The sequence below is a fragment of the Geotrypetes seraphini genome, chromosome 4 (assembly GCF_902459505.1).
Source record: "Geotrypetes seraphini chromosome 4, aGeoSer1.1, whole genome shotgun sequence".
NCBI classification, from domain to species: Eukaryota; Metazoa; Chordata; class Amphibia; order Gymnophiona; family Dermophiidae; genus Geotrypetes; species Geotrypetes seraphini.
In genome coordinates, this window is record NC_047087.1 from 217,980,166 (window position 1) to 218,007,596 (window position 27,431).

At 44.3% G+C, this 27,431-nt stretch overlaps 1 protein-coding gene across 1 annotated transcript in view; it reads right to left on the bottom strand.

Moving 5' to 3' along the window:
• Positions 1-27,431, bottom strand: part of TSPAN14 (tetraspanin 14) — a 204,613-nt gene that overhangs the window by 83,824 nt on the left and 93,358 nt on the right. Inside the window, exon 2 of the mRNA XM_033941676.1 lies at positions 8,010-8,113. Within this exon, the coding sequence (XP_033797567.1) occupies positions 8,010-8,090 (81 nt within the window). The 5' untranslated portion in view covers positions 8,091-8,113. The remainder of the gene's footprint in view (positions 1-8,009; positions 8,114-27,431) is intronic.

The window sequence follows — 27,431 nt, forward strand, 5'->3', positions numbered from 1 at the left end:
TTTTTAGCTTAGGTTTTCCAACAGTGGAAACACTAGCATAAAGCATCCGCTCCTCTTCCTTTCTCTTTCAGTCTTTCCAGCCTCTGGTGAGGCTTTCAGTATTTTGTCTAGCCTTTCTTTCATTTGTTAGGATATATTTACCACCTCTTAGAATAAATTTACCCAAAGCCATCCACATCCTCTCCCATATCCACAATGCCTACTCTATAGAGTCTGTGTACCATGTTAAACTTTTAATTTATTAACAGAGATTAATGGTTTAATAGAAATATGCAGAGCACAGTCAGTCTGCACGGGCCTGTTTTACTTAAACTCAAGTGATGGAAGCAGAGAGAATCTCATTTAAAATACTCTAGGGCAATCTGTTTTTCAATTAATACTAATCACGAAGGATGCTATATTTTAATGTGCCTGCATAAAATATTTAAGACATGCACAGTCTGATTTAGCAGGTTTGATAATGGTCTCAGCCAAAGTCAGTGGATAAAGGTAGAACTGACCAAACTTTGTCCTATGCTCCAGTCTACAGATGCTGAAACAATAACTTGGAAGCTAGATATGGTAAGTTTAATGAGTGAGGAATGAAAGGAAACGGTTATAATTGCAAAGTTTGAAGACTAGAACAGTCATTTCTGGAGAGTTTGTGATGTTTTTTTTTTCTTCTTTTGGGGGGTGGGGGAGGAAGGGGAAAAAAAGGAACTGAGAGCTGATAAATGGGTACAGCTAAAAATACTTCATATAAAACTGGATTCTTCTATGATCTTAAATAAAACCCAGGGTCAGTGGAAGGGTGTTAGGCAGCCAAAGTCTTGGACCCCTCTCAATTAACTTTCAGGCCACCCTATGCTGCACTTCCCCCCAACTTACAGCACAAAAATTTACAATACAATTTGAAAATATGTCCAACCATGGGAAGAAGGTAACATTTTAGAATGTACATTTGCACCTGCTTTGAAGCTGACGCAAGCATACTTGCCAAAAAATAAATAAATAAATGTGGTCTTTAAAAGGCTAGCCCAATTTGTATGTTCCTTCCTTCCCCGTACCTCTCTCTGTCCCAACTGCACCTACTTTGGAGGGAGGGAGGTTGAAAATTAAGATTTTCCGAGGGCTAACTCCCATTTACATGCAGAAATCCCTTTGAAAATCACCATCCAAAATAGAGCAAACAAACCAATCAAGTAACAAGAGTTTTTAATGTGGCTGCTGTGCAGATAACATGAGGAAAATATGCACAGGATAAAGTGAACATCTCAGATGGTAAAGGTGGATGTGAGCTGAGCACTTCCTGTGTTTACTTCTGAAACATTAGTCAGGGTAGAGAGGATGCAGATGTTTTTATGTCCCCTCAATTATCAGTCTGAACTCTTAGTTCAACATGGCAAGCAAACGCCTTTCAAGAGAAAGACAAACAACCTTTACAAAAAAAACAGGCAAATAACTTTTTACTTAAAAAAAGTATGAGAAATCGCTGAGGCAAAGGAAAATGCAGGCATAGATAGTAGAGAAAACAGAACTTACAGTGAAAGATACAGGGAATCAGTTGAAGGGAAGAGCTGGAGGCAGGAGATAGCCCGGCTAGCAGGAAGTGCAAATGACTTTTGACCTTTTACAGACACACTGTTTATTCTGTGAGGTTACAAAAACAATGACTTGAAATTGACAGAGAACAGGTCACTAGAAGACTTACAAGCAGTAATCATATTCTACCATTATTAGTACTACTATTTATCATTTCTATAGCGCTGAAAGGTATGTGCAGCACTGTACATTTGCCATGTTAACAGACAGTCCCTGCTCAGAAGAACTTTCAATCCAATTTGGGCAGATAGACAGGAGGGCAAATAGGGGTTAGAAAGTTTCTTGCAGAGAAAATGATTAGAAGTTTCAAATATATTTGATACACTACATATCAACACAGTATCTAAGCAGTCCTAAAAACCATTTACAATATTAATTTGGACGTTCCTTTTCCCTTGAAAGGCAAGTAGAAATAAAGATTAAACAGGCCTGTTTTTGGAATTTAATAATTTAATCACACACCTTCCAGAACTGTGTTTCCTTTATTTGGTCAATGCAAAGTAAGGCTTTGAAGCCTGACAAAACTGGGCCAGTGGCTGGCCCAGTTAGATGGAATATGAGATGCCTGGGAATTTACATTTATATGATAATGTTTTGAGGTTTAGGAAATTGTTAAAAAATCTTTTTTTTTTTTTTTTTGTCCAGGCATTCAGTTGAAAAGAAGATCTATGAACTTGGTAAATTTTCTATATTATTACAGCTTATGGGTGATGTAAATAATGTGGTATTTGTTTAATGCTCATTTGTTCAACTGAATATGAATGTTTTATTGTAAGCTGCCTAGGTTTTAGGCAGAAATTAAATATTTTAAATAAACAGATATACAAGTAAAATTGTACGATTAGACATCAGGGTTTTGCCCTCCACAAATCCAGAGTTCTAAAGTCAAAGGAAAAGCTGGGGAGAAAGCTCTGAGCGGCCCTTCAAAAGAACATCACCTGCTATGCAAATAACTATTTATGCAATAATATTCTTATGGCTGGCAATGAGCAATAAAGCCTATATCTGAGACTCTTTGTGCTTCTTCTAAAGGGTTTAATCATTTTCAACTCTCAAATTCTAGCTGCAGATGTTGTATGTTAATCTAATAAAGTTAATCACTTAAACTTGCTTTATTTCCTGCATTTGTTGATAGGTGAATAAACATTACACACTGCAGAAACCACTGTGGAACTTCTGAAACACAGGAAATATTTTGTGGGTGCACAATTTTTTCTGTGTAATGATTTTCCCCTCCGATTCTATAAGACTGAAATCTTTTCAAAACTGGTCAAGCACCTGCAAGAGTTTTGCACTAAATATGGCACTGAGCATTTAAATCATCTTTACTAATTCTCTCCTTATGTGTAGTCTATGGGAGAGGGGAGACATGATAGAGATGTTTTAAATACCTACGTAATGTAAATGCACGAGTCGAGTCTCTTTCATTTGAAAGGAAACGCAGCAATGAGAGGGCATAGGATGAAGTTAAGAGGCGATAGTCTCCGGAGTAATCTAAGGAAATACTTTTTTACAGAAAGGGTGGTAGATGCGTGGAACAGTCTCCCAGAAGAGGTGGTGGACAGGGCCGGATTAAAGGATAGGCCTAGCAGGCATGTGACTAGAGCCCGACATTGTCAGGAGGGCCCAATGGACGACGACGGCAACCCCCCCCCCCTCGGGCCCGCATCAACAGCAAGATCGGCGGTGAAATCGGCAACGCGGGGGCCCCCCGGCATCAACAGTAATATCAGATCTTACGATTTTGTTGTTGATGCTGGGGTGGGGGGGCACATTGCCGATTATACTTCTGATCTTGCTTTGATGCCGGGAGGGGGGGTGCCGAGTTGCCAATTCCTGGAACTTCCGATTTTGCTGTTGACGCCGGGGGGCAATGACAACCGGTGCTCAGCCCAAAGCTTCCCCGGCTCTGATACAGCTTCCTGTTTCCGCCTGGGCGGTTCATGTCAGAGCAGAGAGAAGCTTTGGCCAAGCAGCAGTCAGTGTTTGTACTATTATTGATGTCTCCACTGCCGTGACATGCACTTACAGGTAGGACAATGGTTGTACTACAGCCTAGATCTACTAAGAGATAAGTACTTTGCCTCCACTGTTGCTATTCCTCTGAATTTCTTTATGTATATTTAAATAACACTCACTGTGTGGAGCGTGGAAAAATCTGTTTTTTTGTTTGTACATGATGACCCTGTTTTTTTGGCCAGTTATTTTTCTATCTGGCTGTTTTCGGGGTGGGCCAATGATTAGAAAAAGTACTCCTTATAGGAGATTTTTGCACCTGGAGTTGTAGTCTGGCTTTGAGGCCCCTTTCTGTATATAATAGCTTTAATCTGTCACTCTACACATAGTGTGAGATGCATTTTTACATTTGACTTTGTTAATTTAATTGTTTGATACTTTTGCATCTCTTCTTTAAGTATTGATAGTGTACTTTAGCTTTGCCAGATGCTATACTGGAGTCTTGGGACTGATGTTTTTCTGAAGTTGCACTGCTGTTTCTTTTGGGTTAAGTGACCGTTTATCTTTTCCATACACACAGCTCCAAATATGGCTCATATGAGCCTTCCCATATCCATCACACTCACAGCCTTGAGGGCTGGCTTATTAAGATTGAACACTAATGACTGTTTGAGTAACTGGGTATTAAAGAATCTATGTCAGAGATAGATAAGGGCTAAGGAGATCTTCAGTACTAGAGTCTGGTCCTCCTACATAACACAAGGCTCTCGCATACATTGAATATTGCTTGTAAGTTCCTTTTCCTGTCAGCATCACTGGAAGACTTTGTAGAGGAAGTGGAGCCAGGAAGGGATTCAGAAGGAGGTAAATCATTAGGCCTAAAGCCCAAGTTCACAGTTGGTGATATGTTACATAAGAACATAAGAGTTGTCATACTGTGACAGACCGAAGATCCATTTTCTATTTGTTTTATTTATTTATTTTTGCTTTAGGAAAAAGTATTATTGTAGCTGTGTTGATAATCGTTTATTAATAGAAAATGGAAATAAGGTGATACTGTTTTTTGGACTAATTTTAATACATTTTTTTATTTATTCAGAGACCATAACTCCTTTCCTCAGGTCAGGAAAGGGATAATGTAACAGCAATATAGTTTACAGACCTGAAGAAAGAGGTTTTAACCTCTGAAAGCTAATTGAGAAATGTATCAGTCCAATAAAATGGCAGACAGTAAATGTGTTATTTTTCTTCTGTGCAACCTCCAAACATCTTTGACCAAATCCCCCCTTCCTTCCTTCCTAGGGGAAGAGATCTTCAACTGGCAGGGTTTTGGGAAGCCCACCAATTTATATTTTGCATTTGGGTGGAAGGCATGGGGCATAGCGGGAAGAAATTTACTGTCTTTGTTGTTTGTTTTGAATTTCACAATAAAAGAAATAAAGTGGAAATAAAGAAGTAAATTAAAAAATGGGTAAATAAAAGGGGGTGGGGAAGAGGGTGGAGCATGGTGAGAAAGGGGTGGGGCATGGTGGGGTAGGTAAAGGGGCCAAGTGGACTTGTATGCCTAGGGGCCCTCGATGAATTAATCCTGCACTGGTGGTGGAGACAGAAACTGTGTCTGAATTCAAAAGGGCCTGGGATAGGCACATGGGATCTCGGAGAGAGAAAGAGATAATGGTTACTGTGGATGGGCAGACTAGATGGGCCATTTGGCCTTTATCTGCCATTTTGTTTCTATGTTTCTAAGCAGTGCCAAGCAGATACATGGTATTTTTGAAGAATGGTCAGGTGGGCCAGCCCTGTGGCTCCGGTCTATGACAGAGGATATTGCAGCTGAGTCAGTCACTGTGAACTAGTGACACCTAGTGCTGGATTTGGAGCACGCAGTGTTTTGAAAGGAAACCTTGGAACATTGCCCCTACCAAAAGCTATCAACTGCAACAAGTACATTAAATAAATGTAAAAGGGATACAAAATAAATTTGAGCAGATGTGAATGATAATTCATGGCATCAAATCCCAGTCCTGCTTCTGATCAGCTGGAAGCCCAAAAGAGCAGAAGTAAACAGACAAAAAGATTTTAGAATTAACAGGCACTGCCTGAAAATTCTGTGCCTGTTCAAAGTCTCAAACCCGAGTTTCCTCTGAATCACCAAGTTCAGGTCAAGCAAAGTAAAAGCACCCTACTCAGCAGATCTAGCTTTTAAATTTGCAGACTTGACCCCCACTCCTTGGGCTGAAAATATAGCAGCACCAGCCCAAAAGGTTCTAAAAGGCTCCACCATATGTCCCTCAACAAACCAACTGAAATCATAACTCCTGGCAGGCCATTTTTTTTTCATGGATTTGCCTTTATATATAAGTAAAAGGCCCCTTATAAAGCTTCCTCATGTTTAGGCGGCATGTACTTTTGCATCACCTACCTGTAAACATCGTCAAGGGAGGAGTTTGTACATCATCAACCATACTTCACCAAAAAACAAAAATAAATTAACTAAAAAAAAATAAAACAATATAAAATAAAAAACTGGGCAATTTTCAAATTTTGAGAAAAGGTCCAAACTTCCCCTCTTCCTCTACATCAGCTGCGTGCATTTATGTCATCTCCTGAATAGGTGTAAATTTACATGGTTGCAAGTTAGGCCAGAATTTCTGTGGGTTCTGTTATGGGACAATTTTATAATGACATATAGGTGCCTAGTTGTCTTTATAAAGCAAGCTTAAAATAGGTGCATCCATGGCCTCCCGATTTATGAAATTACCCTCTTCATTTACAGAAGACAACTGTGGAACGTATGTTACCAGTTTCTGAAGTCTGGGTGTTGAAGTGATGAGCGTAAATAGTACAAAACTAAGGAATGTTCCATTATAGTCTTGTCAACAAAACAGAAAGGCTGAAGCAGATTACAGTTAGGACACAGAGACTAGACCTGCATGTCCATTGCCCATTTTAAAAAAAAAAATTCATACAACAAAACTCTTCACAATCATTTTATATGACAGCTACACCTTTCCTGCTTGTCTCTTGTGACATAGTACACCGCCAATCACCTCCATCCCCAAATAAATAAATAGATAAGAGGAGGTAATCTTCAAGCTTTACAAAAGGGTCTGTATAGCATTTTACTTTCAGAACGAGCCTGTACTACAGTGTAGCCACAGATCTATAAGCTGTTTGCTGACTTTCAGGGTATTACTGTATTTTTCGGACCATAAGCCACACTTTCTCCACCTCCCAAAAAGGGTATCTTATGGATCGAATACACTACGCGCCTCCTCCCTGGTACCTTTTTTAGTGGCGGTGGTCCAGCGCGGTCTCCTGGATGGCTGTCTTTGTCTTAGAAGAGCGACGCACAATACAGGAGCAAACCTTTGCGCTTCCTGCCTGGTCGCGCGCCGCTCTGTGATTGGCTACAATCAGTAACTGACTGCAGCCAATCACAGAGCGGCGCGGGACCAGGCAGGAAGCGCAAAGGTCGCGCTCCTGCGTTGTGCGTCGCTCTTCTAAGACAAAAGCAGCCATCCAGGAGACCGCGCTGGACCACCGCAACTAAAATAGGTACCGGGGGGGGGGGGGGGCTGCGGGCAGCGGGCTTCCCAGCACCAGATGCACCTACATGTAGAGGAAAAACCAAGAAGAAAAAATTCTGAACCAAATTTTTTTTCCTTGGTTTTTCCTCCTTTACAGGTGGGTGCGTCTTATGGTCCGAACAATATGGTAATTAGGCAATGTCAGGTACGAGTATGAACACACACAAGCCAGGACCTGTTTTATCTGATCTTCATCGACAGGACATAAGTTTGGAACTTATTTATTTATAACATTTTAACTCGTAATTTAGTAACCACCATTCAAAATGATTTACAATAATTCAAACAGAATAAAACCAGAAACATAGTACTAGAATAGCAAATTAACCACAAGGCTAGGCAAACAGGAATTTTTGTACCCCCCCCCCCTTCGAAAGAACAATAGGGACTGCAGACATACAATAAGTGTGGATTGCAATCCCAAAAACACATGAGAAGGAATCAGTAAAGATCCCTGCAGACCACAAAAAAAACAAGGACAGTGGTGACAACCAACAGGAGAAACAATAGATAAGTTTCAAAGGATTCAAAGATTTTATTGTGACATCCAAAAGTATTGCTGTGAAACAACCAGCTATTCTTGCTGACCCAACACAGCTGCATTTCAGCACAATCTGTCTGTTTCAGGGTACTACAATTGTGATCTGCCAAAATTTATACACAGAGGAAGAGATTCTTGGATGATTCTAAAGCTCCACCTTTATTAAACAACTTGAATAGTGCATGTCAGGTCCTCAAGAACATTTCTGCTTTTTTCAGAGTCCATTTGAACATTTAAAATTTGCATGCTCATATTGCACAGAAAATGATTGAGCAGCAAAGGCGTAAACTAATCTGATCAGCCACATAACATGATAAAAGACTTTTTCCCTTTCCACTCACCCAGAAAATTATGTTGTAGCTGAAGAGTAGGTATTTGTAACAGCAGCTGACTTCTGCGGTAGAATATCGATAATAGTGCATCTTCTAGATAGAAAGCAAAATTTCTACAGAGAAAAGAGAAATAAAATAAGTTTGGTAAAGAAATCAAAGCTTCAATTCACTCAAAAGGGCTTTAATCAGAGTTTCCCAAATTAATCATGAAAATCCCACAGCCCCTTGGGTCCATAATGAATATTTTGGAGCTTTCCTCATACATTTTTCAGCAGTAGCTCAAGATGAATTACATTCAGGTTCACTCTATATTTCCCTATCATTAGGGGGCTACCAGTCTAATTTTGTGCCTGAAGAAATGAAGGGTTAAGTGGCTTACCCAAAGTCACGAGCAGCAGCAGTGGGAACTGAACCAGACATCACTGGATATCAGGTCTACTGCTCTAACCACTAAGGGCTAGATGCACTAAAGATAGCACCTCGATCGCTGTTGGCCGATTCTCCAGCAGCGATTGACGCACTATCAAGCTTGCATGAAAATGATTTGCACAGAGGTTTAAGAATCCACTGGAGCGCTCGTTTGAATACTGAAGAGCCCATTTGAATGGCAATGTCAGAGATTATTAGAAAGTTCGCAAAAGACTGCCATAAGCTGTTTTGATAATTCACCACTAAAATGCATGCAGACTAAACCATCGGAAACCAGTTTAGTGATCACGTTAAATGCTGATTTTATTTTTGAGAATCTGGACCAGCGTAGATAGCCATTGGATATGTGAGATTTGCATTAAAAGGCATTTATTTGTAAGGTTTTTCAGCTGAAAGACATTTTCTGTCAGCTAGAATTTTTGAAAATAAAGCCTTGCAGTTATCCAGAGAAAACCCCTGTTCCCTCCAAATGCTGTGGAAAATTGAGCGCCAGTACACCAACACTATCAGTGGCTGCTTTGAGTCTGCCACCTCAGTTCAATCCCGGCTGCTTCCAAGCACAGCAGGAGGGGCTGTGCTTCAAGTCACATCCTTCCTCACTTCTTTGGGACTGGTGTGCCTGCTTTTAAGTGCTTCAAAATAGGCATGCTGGGCCAGAAGCAAGGAAGGAGGCTGTGATGTGATTTAAAGGCCAAATTCCCTGCTGTGCTTTTGAAGCTGCCAAGATCAGGCACCTTTTGCTAAACAAGTGACAGGGGTTGTGAGGGAAGGAAATCAGCAGGGGATATGAGGAGTCGGTAAAGGAGGGGAATGGCTGCTGGGAGAAAGGGTGACTGGCCTGTCCTTTCCTCTCCCCTAGTACTGGATCCAGCCATTTTCCCTCCACCTCCCACAATCCCTTTTCCCACTCCATTGACTACAAGCCAACAATTTTTAGTTTACTTTCAGTGTACTGTTTTACAGTATTTAAAAGGCAATAAGTAGGCCCTTTGTTGCCCTGTATTAGCCAGTTAGTACACAGTAAGTGTAAAACACTAGCTGGTTAATGCTTCCGTGGTCACTCTGCCCATTCCATGTCTCACTTCGGGCTCACTATACAATTGTTTCCCACGTATTCACCTTTATAGTCCCCCAGGGACCCCTGAAGAAGACTTTTTGTTGAAACTCGGACCGTGTTGGGTCCTGTATCCCTAGCGGACTTGGCCCTTTAAGGCTTTTATGTGGATGATTTATTTTTATGTGGATGATTTCAGTGTACCTTTGGAACTTTGACACTTTCAAATAAAGTCCATTTAGGAACATCATCACTCCACAGAGTTTTTTTTTTTTTTTTTTTATTTCTCTGGACTTCCCAGGATGCACATTTTGAAGAGGCGGGCCTGCCAGCAGGAGGGAACAAGCATCCCTCTGGCCGGCCATGAGAGGTACGAAGGTGTCAAGGGGGTGGGCATCACCAGCGGCAGGAGGGAGTGGGCATCCCTCTTGCCAGGGGTGGGGTTTATGCATCTCCGGTAGCAGGAGGAAATGGGCATCCCTACTGCTGAGGGATGGGGAGGATAGGGACCCCAGCAGCAGGAGGGAGTGGGCATCCCTCTTGCCATCCTTTAATTCAGGGGTATATTCTGCAGATGTGCAGATCGCTATCACCACATGCAAATATAGCTATCCTCATTTGCATGTATGGGTTTTTAAGAATGACTCGTCTTTTGCAAATCATTATATTTACTGCCGCAACAGCGGCCTGTTGGATTTTACCATGAAATTTTGACTCTTCCCCCACGTGACTTGCCCAGGGTCATAGGGAGCAGCAAGGGAGAGGGGGGGTTGAACCCACAACTTCAGGGTGCTGAGGCTATAGCTCTAAACACTACACCACAGTCTCCTGTTAGCACCTGTAGTAATAGACAGTAAAGTGACATGTCCAAGGGTCCAATATGGGATATGAACCCTGGCTTTCCCAGGTATCAGTCCACCATTTTAACCATTCTGCTACTCCATCACATCCTGTGAACTAATCAGAAGTCTTAATGGGTACTGATGTGGAAAGGCACGTCTAGAGGCTGAACTGTTGGGATAACAGCTCATGGTTGGACACTAAGAAAGATGGATACTGGTTGGGAATTAAATAAGAGATCTCTCATACCCATCCACCAAAAAGCTAAGGTTCTAAGGTTGGATGGGGGAGGGATTATCTTATAAAAAGTCAGGCTCTGTGGCTGTCAGCTAAAATATATCTAACAATGCTGTCAGATATATCTGGGCAGAGAGGATAGACCAAATGGCTTTTTTTCTACAGCAGTGTTTCTCAACTTCTTCAAGCCAAGTACCCCCTAAGTCTAACAAATATCAACAGAGTACCGCTGCCTAAGCTCTGTCCCTGAACCCACCCCCATAATAATAGTACTAATTGTAATGCAATTTCTTCCATTCATTTTTCACATACAGTCTAATCTTATTAACAATACATAATGGTAATGCAAAATTTAATAACAAAAAGCACACTATATGCAGAGAAAATGTTAATTATCATTTATATTTGGGGGTTTTTCAAAGAGGTCAAGGCAGATAACTTTAAAATATGCAATGTCACCTCAGGAACAGCTACAAAAAAACCCAGACATATATAGTGCAAAATATAGACAGTAGATATAAATTCTCAAAGCTGATGTATTTTGATCACTAAATTGAAAATAAAATTATTTTCCCTACCTTTGTTGTCTGGTGATTTTATTAGTCTCTGGTTGCATTTCCTTGACTGTGCATCCAACATTTCTTTCTTTCTGCCTCCTGCCTTCTTTCCTCTCCTTTGGATCTCATTCTCTTCCCCAACCAATATCTCTCTCTGTCCCTCCATGAATTTCTTCCTCTCTCCTCCATCCCCATTAGCAACATGTCTCACTCTCTCACTGTTCATCTGTCTTGCTCTCATTCCTTCCCTTGCTGCAAAGGGAGTAGAGGGAGAGAGAGGTCCATGGTGCATCTCTCCCATTCCCCTCTACTACTACATCCAACATTTCTCCCCCCTCTCATCCCCAAGATCATGTGAATTTTTCACCACTGCCCACCAGTCCCATGTCCAACATTTCTCCTTTTATCACCTCTCTCCAGCACATGCAACATCTCTCCCGCCATTCCATCCACCACTATGTCCAACATTCCTCCCCTTGCATCCCTTTCAATCTGTCCCACTGTTCCCTCTCCACAACCATATCCAACATTTCTCCCTCTCATCTTTCTCTTCCCCATGCATCTCTACCTCACTCTTCTCTCTGTGCCCAACAATTTTCCTCTTTCTTCCTTTCCCCGTGTGCACCATCTCTTTCCCTCTCACTTACGCCTAACAATTCTCCCTTTCTATTCCTTCCCTCCCTTCTGTGTCCCAAGTTCATGCCCCTCCCTTCCTTCATCAACATGCATCATTTCCTATCTTCCTTTTCCCTTCCAGCCTTCCATTCCACTTTATCCATGTGCACCTTCTTCCTCTTGTCTTTTCCTCTTCATCCATGTGCATATCTTCCCTTTCTCTTCAGTTCCCCTTCCCTCTCCTCCATCCATGTGCATTTTATTCTCTTTCTTCCCTTCCTCTCCTTCCCATAAGAAGCATAGCCCTACTTCTCCGTCCATGTCCCGCATTTCCCCACACCCATCCATCTATCCAACCTTACCAACTATCTCCATTTCCCCACATCCCTCAGTCCAACATCTCTCCCTATCCTCCCCCCCCACAAGTCAAGCATTTTCCCACCTCTAACCTTCCTACTTCTGTTGCCTTACCACTGCCTGACCTGTACTCTGGATTCCACACAGGGCCTGGCACCAGCGTTAACTTCAACGAAGAGCCTTCACAGCCATGCGCTCGGGAAGGCCTTGTCAGCTCCACCCCTTTGACACATTTGTATCAGAGGGGCGGTACCAACAGGGCCTCACGAGTGGATAGACTTGAAGGCTCTGCATCAGTTAAGTTAGAGCCAGTGCCGGGCCTTGTATAGACTCCGCACTCCCTGACAGGCAGCGTGAGGGTAGCAGAAGATGGAGGGCTCTTCCCTCCACCATCTGAGTCAGCTGGGGTGGCCCCACAGTCTGGGCTACACCAAGCTAATTCCTGGAATGCACTGGGAGGGGCCTAAGACTCTGAATGGCCCGGGCGCCTAAGACATTTCTTCTTGTACTGACCAAATTTCAAAGACACTTCCAACGCAATTAATAAATTTTAAAAAAATCCTGTATCTTTTTTGTCTAGGCATTTTATTTTGCCAAGTATGTTGGGCCAAGTTTCTCTTTTCTATTTCCTGATTATTTGACGACTCTCGTTCCAATGGCTGCTGTCCATCTGTTTTTCTTCCTTCTTTTTCTTCCATTCCCTCATTAAGTCAGACATATTTTCTCTCAAATTTCACACTCTCACTCTGTAGTCTTCAATTTTCTTTTTACTTACCTCTTTTCTACCTCCTTCTCTCATCCCTTAGTTCTTTCATTTCTCCTGTCTCACACCTTCCCTGATTTTTCACGCACTCCCCAATAAAACACTTCCATCTTCTGAACTCATTATCCTTCTCTCACTCATCTACTTCACAACCCTTATGGCCACTCCCATATGGTTCTCCCACCCTCCTTGGGTTTTGGCCAGGTATTAGGGACCTGGATTGGCCACCATGAGAACAGGCTACTGGGCTTGATAGACCACTGGCCTGACCCAGTAAGGCTATTCTTAATTATGTTCACCACATCCAGCATCTCGCTTCCTTCACACGTGCAATCCAGCATCTCCTCTCTCTCTTGCTCCTACACTTGTAGCCCAACATCTTCCTGTCCATTCTTCCTTCCTTTCAGCATTTCTCTAGCCCCTTTCTCTTCCCCTCTAACCCTAAGAATCCTGCAATTCCTAGTCTACTCTCCCCATTTCCCCCAAGTACAGCATTTCCCTTTCTAATGTGGAACAATGGCATCAGGAAGCACAGCCTGGCAGCAGAAAATGCAGCTATACACACTTCCTTAATTTTCTGTAAGCCACTATCCTTTCTCAGGTTGCCAACGTTGTTCTGTTTCGACAGCTTCTCATTGCTTGGACTTGCTATTTTGTGACTTACAACGTTGCAGTGACCCCTGATGCAGGCGTCTTTCAGTCGCCAAAACACAGTGCTGTGTCGGGTCCATAGCTTATATATGTGTCCATGAAATAAACAGATCTTTCTACAACAGTGATCTTCAGTGGAGTGTTCATTGTCAATTCCCACTCTCTTTTTTGTGTCCTTTAGTTTAAGTACATTAATGAAATTGTGAATTGTCAAGAATAATGTAATGTAATGTAATGTAATTTATTTCTTATATACCGCTACATCCGTTAGGTTCTAAGCGGTTTACAGAAAATATACATTAAGATTAGAAATAAGAAAGGTACTTGAAAAATTCCCTTACTGTCCCGAAGGCTCACAATCTAACTAAAGTACCTGGAGGGTAATAGAGAAGTGAAAAGTAGAGTTAGAGGAAAAATAAAAATAAAATAAACATTTTAACAAGACAGCATTGATCTAAATACTTTGGAAGGTAGAAGAGAGGAGAGAAAGGAATAGAAGCAGAAGGGGGAGCCGTTGAACAGTAGAATTCTGGAGAAATTTAAATGATAGAAATAGAACAAAACAAAGACAAAAGGCAAAACAATAGATAAGATTAAAGATAAATCATAAGCTGGAAAGAAAAATAAAATAAAACTTTGTCTTCAATCCACGGTTTCAGCGTCAGTGATGAAGTGGAGCAAGTAAGTTTAGGAGGAGCGATTGATGTTTCCAGAAAGGGCTTCTTCAGGGAAGAGACTTGGCAGACAGTCCCAGGATGCCTATGTCTCCTCCCCTGCGATGTTCTCCCATCCATGCATTCCCTCCCAGACACACTGCCCGTGCCCCAGCCGCTCCAAGGAGGCTGCCCCAGATGAGGCCCACGGTGAATGCAGGATTCTCTCCTCTGTGGGAAAGCCGCCCGGAGCCGACAGTCGATCTTCTTAGCGGATTGCATGGGGGGAAGAGTTCACACTCTTGGTAGGATCGGGTCTGTGTGCTCTCGGTGGTTGTGGCTGGTCTCGTTGCTGCTTAGGTGTAAAAGCAGTTGATCTCCACTGCTGCTGATATTTAAAAGCAGGCAGATTGATCTCTCCAATGGACTGCAGGGGGAGGAGTTCACACTCCTGGCAGGATCGGGTCTGTGGGCTCTTGGTGGTTGCGGTAGGTCTCGCTGCTGCTTGTATGTAAAAGCAGTTGTTTTTCTACTGCTGCTGATATTTAAAGCAGGTAGATTGATCTCTTAAACGGGATATAGGGGGAGGAGCTCACATGCCTGGTTGGATCGGGGCAAGGGCTCCTATTATAGGCTGCTTAGGTGTAAAAGCAGTTGATCTCCTACTTCTGATAATATTTAAAAGCAAGCATATTGATTTTTCCAACGGAATGCTGGGGGAAGAGCTTACTTGTTTGGCTGGATCAGGGCAAAGGGCTCTCGGTAGTGGTGGCTGGTCCTGTTGCTGCTTAGGTGTAAAAAAACAGTTGATCTTCCTAGTGGACTGCAGGGGGAGGTGGAGCTCACACTCTTGGCTGGATCGGGTCTGTGTGCTCTTGGTAGTTGCGGATAGTTCCGCTGCTGCTGAGGTGTAAAAGCAGTTGATTTCCCACTGTTGCTGATATTTAAAAGCAGGTAGATTGATCTCTCCAATGGACTGCAGAGGGAGGAGCTCACATGCCTGGCTGGATCGGGGCAAAGGGCTCTTGGTAGTGGTGGCTGGTCCTGCTGCTGCTTAGGTGTAAAAGCAGTTGATTTTCCTAGCGAACTGCAGGGAGGGTGGAGCTCATATTTTTGCAGGACCGGGACTGTGGGTTTTTGGTGGGTTGGTCCCGTTGCTGCTTAGGTGTAAAAGCAATTGATCTCCCACTGCTGCTGATATTTAAAAGCAGGCAGATTGTCCAGGGAGAGGAGCTCTGCACTCAAACTGCCATCCTCCTCGCCTCCAAGTTCCGGAATAACCGTTAACCACTAAGTTACAGGCAAATACATTATTAGTTCAATGAAAAGGTATGTTTGATAAGCTTTCAAGAGTTATTTTTCTTCACGTCACAAAACAATCCATTTATGATTTTTAGTAGTACAAACTCAGTGAAAGGGGATGGAGGGACAAAGAGGTGACAAAATAGTTCAAAAGCCCCATATTCCCATAACAAAAACACATAAAAAGAATGTACACATCAATAATTGCTACTAGACATCAATGATGTCTGGAAACTGACCCCTCAATTTAAAGCTTTGTCCTCAGAGGCATGGGTTCCCCCCCCCTGGCTGTACCACAGATAATGATGGCAGCACTCACTAGCGAGCTTCAACCCTGTCCACAGGTTAGATGTGGCCAACAATTGTATAGGGGGTGGAGATCATCCATCTCTTTATTCAAGGAGAAAAGGAAGGTGATGGAACACTTTCTTCAGGCCATCAGTGGGCAGCAGGCCCATCCTCCCAACATTTGACCCATGCTCAACTTAAGTAAAGTCAAGACAGCTGTTTTTCTCAATGTGGTCAACCAAGGGCCAAATAAAATGATGTTCCTTGCCTCCAATGTGGCCTGTGCTGGCCCTGTCCAAAAACTAACCACTGCTTTTCTTGTCTAAGTGGACCTCTGCCGATTGCTGCTCCCCATTTCTAAAATCTGAATCTTGCTGGGACCAAATAGGCATTCTAAAGTGCTGTCCCCTACCCCTACCCCTACCCTTCAGTCCAGCTGGAAGGAATACCTGATCATCAGTCAGGTACTTCTAACATACTCCTTCTGCTGTGGGCTCTCTAACCTCCCATGCAGGTTAGATCAAAATGTTTTAACACTATGCAGGAGAAGAGACAGAAACGGTAACAGCAGGAACTGATCAGAAGTTCCTGACTGGTCATGTGGTCCTGTCACCCAGACTTCAGAGAAAGATAGGAAAGAAAGGGGTGGGTCCAAAAGGCAGACAGGAAAAGCAACAAGAGGGTTCCTCCCCTTACTACTCTCCCCTTTCACCGAACAAGTTTCTTAGATTTGCCTGACAAAAATCTTATAATATTAATCGCTACTGCAATACCAAAACCAAATGAAACCTGTTTCCTAGTCTCTGAAAGCCTCAAAATGATAGCAGACTACCTTGCAAAACTACAAATATTAACTTTTTCCTAGAAAACTTATGCAATTTAATTCTATGATGCAACATTCTTTTACATCTATGGTTACTACATTTCCTCTTTTAATCATAGAAAAAAAGGAACTTTAAAGAAACCTACACAAGTCATTCCACAATCTTGTCTACATCTACGTGCCAGCCTAAAATCTTAAGAGCCAGCACCTGACAGCTCTCTCAATCTTCCTGTCATCTCCATCAAGGTTAAAGATAGAATAGGGGAGAGAAGAAACTTTAGGTAACACTCCAACAGCTGACTTCCACATTTTATGGGTTCTCCCTCCAAGTTTATCAAAGCTCTTTTACGGCCTGATTCACAAAGGGTGTTTTTTATGTTCTGTGCCATGGGGAGAGGTAATATGGCGAGGATCTTTATAATACTGTTACCATCCACTTTCTCTTTCTCTCTTCCCGATCACACTGCCTTTGCCTGGTATCTTTCATCCTCTGAATCTGTCCCCCAGCAATCTTCCCCCCACCCTGCTACCACCAACCTGTCCCTTCTCTCAACCTTTCACCCTTCTCCTTACCAGCCTCAAACCCACCTCCACTGTAACCCAAAAGATCCCTAGGAAACTCTATCATTATTTTCTCTCTGCTTTGCCCTGCCCTCCCCCCTCAAACCAAGCCAGGTATTTCCCATTAGTAACCTAGCCAGTTTCAACCACCCACCCCTCCCCCTCACCTTCCTATCTGCTATTTGCTCTCGAGACTAAGCTGTGGTTCACTGATGCTCCCAAGTCCACAATTTTCAACTGTTCCTGTTCTTCCATGCTCTTTCCATCTCAATCAATGATGCTATTATAAGAGCATAAGAATTGCTGCTGCTGGGTCAGACCAGTGGTCCATTGTGCCCAGCAGTCCGCTCACGCAGCGGCCCCCAGGTCAAAGACCAGTGCTCTAAATGAGTCCAGCCTCGCCTGCACACGTTCCAGTTTAGCAAAAACTTGTCCAACTTTGACTTGAATCCATGGAGTTTGTTTTCCCCTATAACAGACTCCTTAACAGCATTCCAGTTTTCTACCACTCTCTGGGTGAAGAAGAACTTCCTTACGTTTGTACGGAATCTATCCCCTTTCAGCTTTAGAGAGTGCCCTCTCATTCTCCCTACCTTGGAGAGGGTGAACAATCTGTCTTTATCTGCTAAGTCTATTCCATTCAGTATTTTGAATGTTTTGATCATGTCCCCTCTCAGTCTCCTCTTTTCAAGGGAGAAGAGGCCCAGTTTCTCCAGTCTCTCACTGTACGGCAACTTCTCCAGCCCCTTAACCATTTTAGTCGCTCGTCTCTGGACCCTTTCGAATAGTACATTGTCCTTCTTCATGTATGGCGACCAGTGCTAGACGCAGTACTCCAGGTGATGTTCTTCTGTACCTTGCCTTCAGCTATTTTCAGTTCTGAACCCTCATGGTTCTTAATAAATTTGAGCTGCACAATTCCTGAACTGTGATGGTCTTGCGGTCTCAAGTATCACACCAACATTCTAGAAATTCAGACACCATAAGACTTGCTCCCAACTGAGTTGCACTTACACAGAAAACAGCTGTTTGGCAGAAGTGGTACAGAAAGGATATTCCAGGTACCAAATCCAAAATTATATAACCAAATTTCTAAATTGCAGTTGGCCTGATATAATTGGAACAGAAATGAGGTCCAATCAATCCTACCCATGTTGGCTCCATTATCAAAATGGCTGCTGCTATACTGCCAGTAGAGGTCGTGACTGCCATTTTGACAGCAGACCTGGTATGGGCAGGAGCAAATGGGGATCATTCCTACCCCAACTATACCACCAGCAATTGTAATGTAAGCCCAGGAGGAAAGATGGGAGTTGTGGCTACTCCTGTTTGATGGAATGGAGCAAAAGGGAGTTATGGGACACAACACTAAGTTTCAATTGAAAACATGCTAGAACTTTCAACCAAAACCAGAGAAAGAACAAATATAGATTTTAGGCCAAAACCAAAACAGAAATTTGGTCGGCCTCTAAATCAAAAGCTTCTCCAACATATATTTCTGAAGACTAGTTTCTATATCAATTAATCCAAACCCACTTAAATCAACATATGGGAAATACAAGATGACAGCTGCCTGGAAAGATGCACATGACTGACCAAGTCCTATTCTATGCTGTACTGCAGCTTTATAAACTTTTGGTTCTACTCTTACATCCTTGAGATGGCCATGAAGATGAGAGGAAAGTCAGGAGCTATTCTTCCAAACCTCCTAAACCTTCCCAATGAAGAATAGTCATTGATACAATTTTCATTGCTTATCCCCAATTAGTGTCTCCAGTGTCTAGCACAGGCAGCTTTGGTTCACCAACTGCTGGAATATTTGTTGAGCCCAGATACATGGAGCCCCACCTTCCTGCTGAGCTCCAGAAAAGGGAAGTCACAGGACGCCTCCCGGGATGCTGAAGTGCAGAGTCAAGAGGCATTGCTTGGAATGGATTCTGACAGTGAGTGGTTTGCCAATTTTAGCAGCTTCTTCTAATGGTGCAATTCCTAGAGTTATTTGTATGAGTGGGGAGGTACTGTCTTGTCAGTTCGGGATAGAGAACAGAAGTGAGGCTGGGTAATTCAGTCCAAGCTTCTGGTATTTGTATCCTGGAGAACATGTCTCTGCTCCTGTCCCTTTAATTAAACCATCGATGATCATATTTCATGCCATTTGGTCTGCCTTAATTCAGTTAGATATCTCTGTACCTAAAACTTTAGAACTTTCTTCAATATCTATTAAATTGGAATTAGATCACAACAAGAGGAGAAAATGGCTTTGACATCTGAAAGAATTGAGAAGGTAAACAAACTCTGGACTAGCAAGGTGCCCTGATTAGTAGAAACATGATGGCAGATAAAGGCTAAATGGCCCATCCAGTCTGCCCATCTGCAGTAACCATTATCTATTCCTCTCTCTAAGAGATCCCAGCCTAGCCTATACCATGCCTTCTTGAATTCAGACACAGTCTCTGTCTCCACAATCTCTTCCGAGACAGAGGCTGTAATGGACAGACTGTCCTCACATCAAAGGGTGGAGGTAATAATCAATTAAGATCATAGAAACATAGAAACATAGAAGATGACGGCAGAAAAGGGCTACAGCCCATCAAGTCTGCCCACTCTGCTTACCTACCCCCTGTCTATGCCCTAATGACCCAATTTCCTTATCTTGACCCTCATAGGGATCCCACGTGGGTATCCCATTTATTCTTAAAGTCTGCCTCGATCACCTGCACTGGAAGCTTGTTCCAATGATCAACCACTCTTTCTGTGAAGAAATACTTTCTGGTGTCGCCTTGAAATTTTCCGCCCCTGAGTTTGAGCGGGTGCCCTCTTGTGGCCGAGGGTCCCTTGAGAAAGAAAATATCATCTTCCACTTCGACACGTCCCGTGAGGTACTTAAATGTTTCGATCATTTCTCCCCTCTCCCTACGTTCCTCGAGAGTGTAGAGCTGCAATTTGTTCAGTCTCTCTTCGCCCCGAGATCATCCTGGTGGCCGTCCGCTGAACCGATTCAATTCTGCGCACATCTTTACTGTAATGTGGCCTCCAGAATTGCACACAGTACTCCAGATGAGGTCTCACCATGGCCCTGTACAATGGCATTATGACTTCAGGCTTTCGGCTGACGAAACTTCTATTGATACAACCCAATATCTGCCTTGCCTTAGATGAAGCCTTCTCCACTTGATTGGCAGTTTTCATGTCTGCACTGATGATTACTCCTAAATCTCGTTCTGCTGAAGTCCTAGTTAAAGTTTCTCCGTTCAAGAAGTACGTCCTGCATGGATTTCCGCTTCCGAGGTGCATGACCTTACATTTCTTAGCATTGAAGCCTAGCTGCCAGGTGGAGGACCAACTTTCCAATGTAAGCAGGTCCTGCGCCATATAATTCTGTAAACTGCATTCACTTACTATATTACATAGTTTGGCGTCATCGGCGAATAGTGTTATTTTACCTTGAAGCCCTTGAGTCAGATCCCCTATGAATATGTTGAAAAGGAGTGGACCCAGGACCGAGCCCTGCGGCACTCCACTGGTCACCTCCGATGTTTTAGAGAGGGTACCATTAACCACCACGCTCTGAAGTCTGCCACTCAGCCAATCATTGACCCATGCAGTTAGTGTCTCTCCTAACCCCATCGATTCCATCTTGCTTAGCAGCCTGCGGTGTGGGACACTGTCAAAAGCTTTACTGAAGTCCAGGTACACGACGTCCAAAGACTCTCCCAAGTCCAACTTTCTTGTTACCCAGTCAAAGAAGCTGATGAGATTGGATTGGCAGGACCTACCCTTGGTGAATCCATGCTGACTGGGATCCCGAACATTCCCTTCATTCAAGATTGTGTCCAATTTGCTTTTAATTTAAGATGTGTAACTTTTCAAAGGTATCTGAAAATTACCTTCAAACTACACATTAATAAAATTATTTAATTCTCACTTTTTGCTCTGCAACAAATCTGCTCAGTCAAGTTCTATTTACCTGCATCTTGCCTCTTCACCCTTATTCTCTCCCTTGTCATTACACATTAGGATTACTGTAATGCACTATTCTCTGGATTTCCTCTTTCTTTTTTAAAACACCTTCAACTCATTCAATCAATGGCTACTCTTATACTGTAAAATGCACATAAATTTGATTATGAGATGCTGTTACATAAAAATAAAGTCTGGCTGTCAAGTTTCTTTTTGCATCAACTACAAATTACTCTAATTTGTTTATAAGTGCTTGTTACTATCAGTTCCAAAACACATTTCCAACTTGCTCATTCCCAATGTTTCCCCCCAGAATTTGCACTCTTCTCAACAAGTTCTTTACTTTCTCGCTCCCCTTGTATGGCTTAATACCACCTGAGCTACTGCATTTGCCAATATTGGACCCAGATCGTTTGAACTTAAACCTGAATCCTCATATTTAACTTTTAAGAAGCTCCTTAAATTCTGGCTTTTCAGTCAAGCCTTTCCTTTGTAATGACAGGAATGTACAAACATATCCTCTACGATTTCTCTTCTCTCCATAGTTCATCTAGAGCTTTTATTATAACCACACTGCTGTCATTTTTGGTGATTGCTGGTATATCAAAGGAAATTTAAAAAAATGTGCATCCTTTGAAAAACACAAGAAGAATCTACACAAGAAATACTTGCACATAACCCATCAGCACACAAGACAAGTCAATGAGGGAGCAGAATGATAAGCTAGTGAAAAATTAGCAGATGGGAGGATAATAAATGAAGGTAGATGTATATAATTTTCTCTCTCTTTATACACACCACAGACACCTTAATAGTCTTAGAGTCTGGCCTATCTCTTCTGGGAACTGTATAGACTTTAATTTAGCTTTGTATTCTAGATCAGTGGTTCTCAACCCTGTCCTGGAGGACCACTAGGCCAATCGGGTTTTCAGGCTAGCTCTAATGAATATCATGAGAGAGATTTACTTATAATGGAGGTGACAGGCATGCAAATCTGCTCCATGCATATTCATTAGGGCTATCCTGAAAACCCGATTGGCCTGGTGGTCCTCCAGGACAGGGTTGGGAACCACTGTTCTAGATCTCAAAGACATAGGTGGAGATACCTAAGGACTAATTGAGCAATATTTTGTTATTATAAAAGATATAAAAAGGATGGAGTCGGACCAGAGGAAGGCTACTAAAATGGTATGTAGTCTTTATCCTAAGGCGTAAGGGGACAGACTTTAAAGATCTCAATCTGTATACTTTGGAGGAAAGGCGGGAGAGGGGAGATCAATAGAGATATTTAAATACCTACGTAATGTAAATGTGCATGAGTTGAGTCTCTTTCATTTGAAAGGAAACTCTGCAATGAGAGGGCATAGGATGAAGTTAAGAGGTGATAGGCTCTGGAGTAATCTAAGGAAATACTTTTTGACAGAAAGGGTAGTAGATGCATGGAATAGTCTCCCAGAAGATGTGGTGGAGACAGAGACTGTGTCTGAATTCAAAAGGGCCTGGGATGGGCACATGGGATCTCTCGGAGAGAGAAAGATAATAGCTACTGCGGATGGGCAGACTAGATGGGCCATTTGGCCTTTATCTGCCATCATGTTTCTATGTTTCTATGGTAATGGTATTGCTCTGTGGTCCTGTATTTATCAATGGTTCAGAAAACATCTCTGGATAAGTGAAGCAGCACTGCATCAGGGCTCCTTAATAGTAGGGGTGAAATTTTGGAACTCATTGACAGGTCAGTTATGATTATGTAAACCTAGGGATACTTTTAAGAAACTTTTGAAAACACAGTTATTTGTCAATGTACTCATATGTGAACAAAAATACAGTAAGTATTCTGTGATACTTTTAAAAACACATGAAGATTTAGTTATAAGAATGTATTTATGTGAACGAAAAGCAATGTTACTTACCGTAACAGTTGTTATCCAGGGACAGCAGGCAGCTATTCTCACTAGGGGGTGATGTCATCAGACAGAGCCCCGGTACGGACGTCTCACAAGCACGTGTTGCTTGTAGAAACTTAAAAGTTTCTAGACGCCCGCACCGCGCATGCGCCGGTGCCTTCCCGCCCGGAGATCCGGGCGTGTCTCCTCAGTTCAGGTAGCTAGCCTGAGAAGCCAACCCAGGGGAGGTGGGTGGGACGTGAGAATAGCTGCCTGCTGTCCCTGGATAACAACTGTTACGGTAAGTAACATTGCTTTATCCCAGGACAAGCAGGCAGGTATTCTCACTAGTGGGTGACCTCCAAGCTAACCTCAGTGGGATGGAGGGGGAGTTGGCGACTTAAGAGAATAAATTTTTCAATACTGTTTGGCCAAACTGTCCATCCCGTCTGGAGAGAGTATCCAGACAATAATGTGAGGTGAATGTGTGAACCGAGGACCAGGTGGCAGCCTTACAAATTTCCTCGATTGGTGTTGATCTGAGAAATGCTACTGAGGTTGCCATTGCTCTGACCTTATGGGCTGTGACCTTACTAGGAAGTGATAATCCAGCCTGGGCATAGCAGAAAGAGATACAAGCCGCCATCCAATTAGAGATGGTGCGCTTTGATACGGGTCTTCCCAACTTATTAGGATCGAAGGAGACAAAAAGTTGAGGAGTGGTTCTGTGTGGCTTGGTGCGATCCAGGTAGAAAGCCAAAGCACGTTTACAGTCTAGAGTGTGAAGGGCCGATTCTCCGTGGTGAGAATGGGGCTTAGGGAAGAATACTGGAAGTACAATGGATTGGTTGAGATGAAATTCGGAGACCACCTTAGGCAGGAATTTCGGGTGAGTGCGGAGGACCACCTTGTCATGATGGAATACTGTGAATGGTGGATCCGCCATCAATGCCTGGAGTTCGCTGACTCTGCGAGCGGACGTAAGGGCTACAAGAAAAAGCACTTTCCAGGTGAGATACTTAAGAGGGGCCCTGTTGAGTGGTTCAAACGGGGGCTTCATGAGACGGGAAAGGACTACATTGAGGTCCCAAACTACTGGGGGTGATTTGAGAGGAGGGTTAACATGGAAGAGTCCTTTCATAAATCTGGCGACCACCGGATGGGCCGAGAGGGGTTTCCCTTGTAGGGGCTGGTGGAACGCCGCAATAGCGCTCAGGTGGACTCGTATGGATGTAGACTTGAGCCCAGATTGAGATAGGTGTAGGAGATAGTCCAGCACGGAGGATAAGGAAGCTCGCTGAGGTTCCTTTGATTTAGAAACACACCATGAGGAGAATCTAGTCCATTTCTGGGAGTAGCATTGTCGAGTGGCGGGCTTCCTGGAAGCTTCCAAGACCTCCCTCACTTCTTGTGAGAATTGGTGAGGGGTTACGTTGAGAGGAACCAAGCTGTCAGGTGGAGAGACTGCAGGTTGGGATGAAGCAGTGATCCTTGATGTTGAGTAAGTAGTGAAGGAAACACTGGAAGTGGTACTGGTTCCCTGCTGCTGAGTTGAAGTAGGAGGGAGAACCAAGGTTGTCTGAGCCACCGAGGAGCTATTAGAATCATGGTAGCCCGTTCGAGTTTCAGCTTGACCAGAGTCTTCTGGATCAGCGGGAATGGTGGGAACGCATATAGAAATCGTTTCCCCCAGTTCAGTAGAAAAGCATCTGCCTCGAGGCGATGAGGAGTGTAGATCCTGGAGCAAAACTGAGGCAGTTTGGAGTTGTGGGGAGCCGCAAAGAGGTCTATCTGAGGCGTCCCCCACTGCGTGAAGATTTGGTGAAGGGGGCTGGAATGGAGAGTCCATTCGTGCGGTTGTAGCAGACGGCTTAGTTTGTCTGCTAAGACGTTGTTCTCCCCCTGAATGTAGACAGCTCTGAGGAAGGCGTTGTGGCGCACCGCCCAGTCCCAGACTCGTAGAGCTTCCTGGCAAAGGAGGGCCGAGCCCGTGCCTCCTTGCTTGTTGATATAATACATGGCGGCCTGATTGTCTGTGCGAATGAGGATCACCATGTCGTGAAGTAGGTGTTGGAAGGCTTGGAGCGCATTGAAGATGGCTCTGAGCTCCAGTAGATTGATTTGATGTAGTCTTTCCGCACTGGTCCAGAATCCTTGGGTGCGGAGACCATCCAGGTGGGCCCCCCATGCATAGTTCGACGAATCGGTTGTGAGGACTTTCTGATGGGGGGGAGAGTGCAACAGCAAACCTCTGGATAGATTCGAAGAGGTCATCCACCAAAGTAGAGACTGCCGAAGAGCAGGTGTGACTAAGATGTGTTTGGTTAGTGGATCGGACGTCTGATTCCACTGTGATGCCAGGGTCCACTGGGGGATCCTGAGATGGAGTCTGGCAAAGGGTGTCACATGTACTGTGGAGGCCATATGGCCCAGGAGCACCATCAGTTGTCTCGCCGGTAGGGTTTGGCGAGTAGACACCGACTGGCAGAGATGGAGAAGGGACTCCATGCGTTGCAGAGGCAGGAATGCTCGGAGTCGAGTGGTGTCCAGGACCGCTCCGATGAAGGGGAGGGACTGGGTGGGTTGTAGATGAGACTTGGAAAAGTTGATCTCGAAGCCCAAATTCTGGAGGAAGTAGGTTGTAGCCAAGACCGCCGAAGTGACCTCTGGGGCTGACGGGGCCTTGATGAGCCAGTCGTCGAGGTATGGGAACACCTGTAGGCCCCTGTCTCGGAGTGCCGCGGCCACTACCACCAGGCACTTTGTGAAGACTCTGGGGGACGAAGAGAGGCCGAATGGTAGCACTCGATACTGTAGGTGCAGATTTCCCACCCGAAATCTGAGGAACTTTCGGGAGGCCGGGTGAATGGGGATGTGAGTGTAGGCCTCCTTGAGATCCAGGGAGCATAACCAGTCGTTCTGCTCGAGGAGGGGGTATAGAGAAGCCAAAGTCAACATGCGAAACTTCTCTTTGACCAGAAACTTGTTGAGGGCCCGAAGGTCTAAAATGGGTCGCAGGTCGCCCGTTTTCTTCGGGACGAGGAAGTACCGGGAGTAAAACCCTCGGTTCAACTGGTCTGACGGGACCGGCTCGACGGCCCGAAGCTGAAGTAAGGTTTGGACTTCCTGGAGAAGAAGGGCGGTCTGTGTCGAGCTTGAAGGATACTCTCTTGGAGGATGGTCCGGGGGGACCCGGTGGAAGTGAAGAGAGTATCCTTCTCTTATGATGGTAAGGACCCATAGGTCCGTGGTTATGGCCTCCCATCGATGGTAAAAAAGATGGAGGCGGCCCCCTATGGGAGAGGCTGAGGGGTGCAGAACGGTGTCGGTTATGCTCCCCGGAGGGGAGTCAAAAGGGCTGGGGAGCCTTGGGTGCAGCCGGTGGCTGAGGTTTTTGCTGAGACTTCTGGGGAGGTTGTCTCTTCGCAGGTTGTCTCGCAGCGGGCGTTTGTCTGGGCATGTAACGCCGCTGGTAAATCAGGGGTGGCCTGGAAGGTCGAGACTGTTGAGGTTTGGGTTTGGGCCGCAGGATGGATTGAAAAGATTTTTCATGATCCGACAGCTTCTTGGTAACCGTTTCGATAGATTCATCGAACAGGTCAGCTCCCGCACATGGTACGTTGGCGAGTCTGTCCTGGAGGTTGGGATCCATATCGATTGTACGGAGCCATGCCAGGCGACGCATGGCTACCGCGCTTGCGGCAGCACGTGCCGAGAGTTCGAATGCATCGAAGGAGGATTGCATCAGCTGGAGGCGTAATTGGGAGAGGGAGGCTACCACTTCCTCGAACTCGAATCGAGCTTGGGTGTCTATGAACGGAGTGAACTTGCGGAGCACCGGCAAGAAGAACTCCAGATAGGAAGAGAAAAAGAAATTGTAGTTCAGCACCCGTGATGCCATCATGGAGTTTTGATAGAATTTTCTACCAAATTTGTCCATCGTTCTCCCCTCTCGGCCCGGCGGTACAGAGGCGTAGACCTGAGAGGGATGAGAGCGTTTAAGAGAAGACTCAACCAGTAGGGATTGGTGGGAGAGTTGAGAGCCCTCAAACCCTTTATGGTGCACGATGCGGTATCGAGCATCGAGTTTGCTGGGAATCGCCGGTATGGAGTACGGTGTTTCGAAACACTGCATGAAGGTCTGATCCAGCAATTTATGCAGGGGGAGCCGAAGCGACTCCGTTGGAGGGTTAGGTAAATGCATGGTGTCCAGATACTCTTTGGAGTATCGGGAGCCCGTGTCAAGGGTCACATCCAGATCATCCGCCATTTGTCGGAGGAATGATGAGAAAGACAATTGATCCGCCAGCGTCGGTCTGTGGGACGGGCTGGAGGAGGAAGAGACCTCCGGATCCATGGACATCGGGGAGTGGCAAGGAGAATCGGGTACGGGTGTCTCCTCGTACTCCGGTCCCTCCGGAGGGGACACCTCCGAGGAGGAGTATCCCATACGTT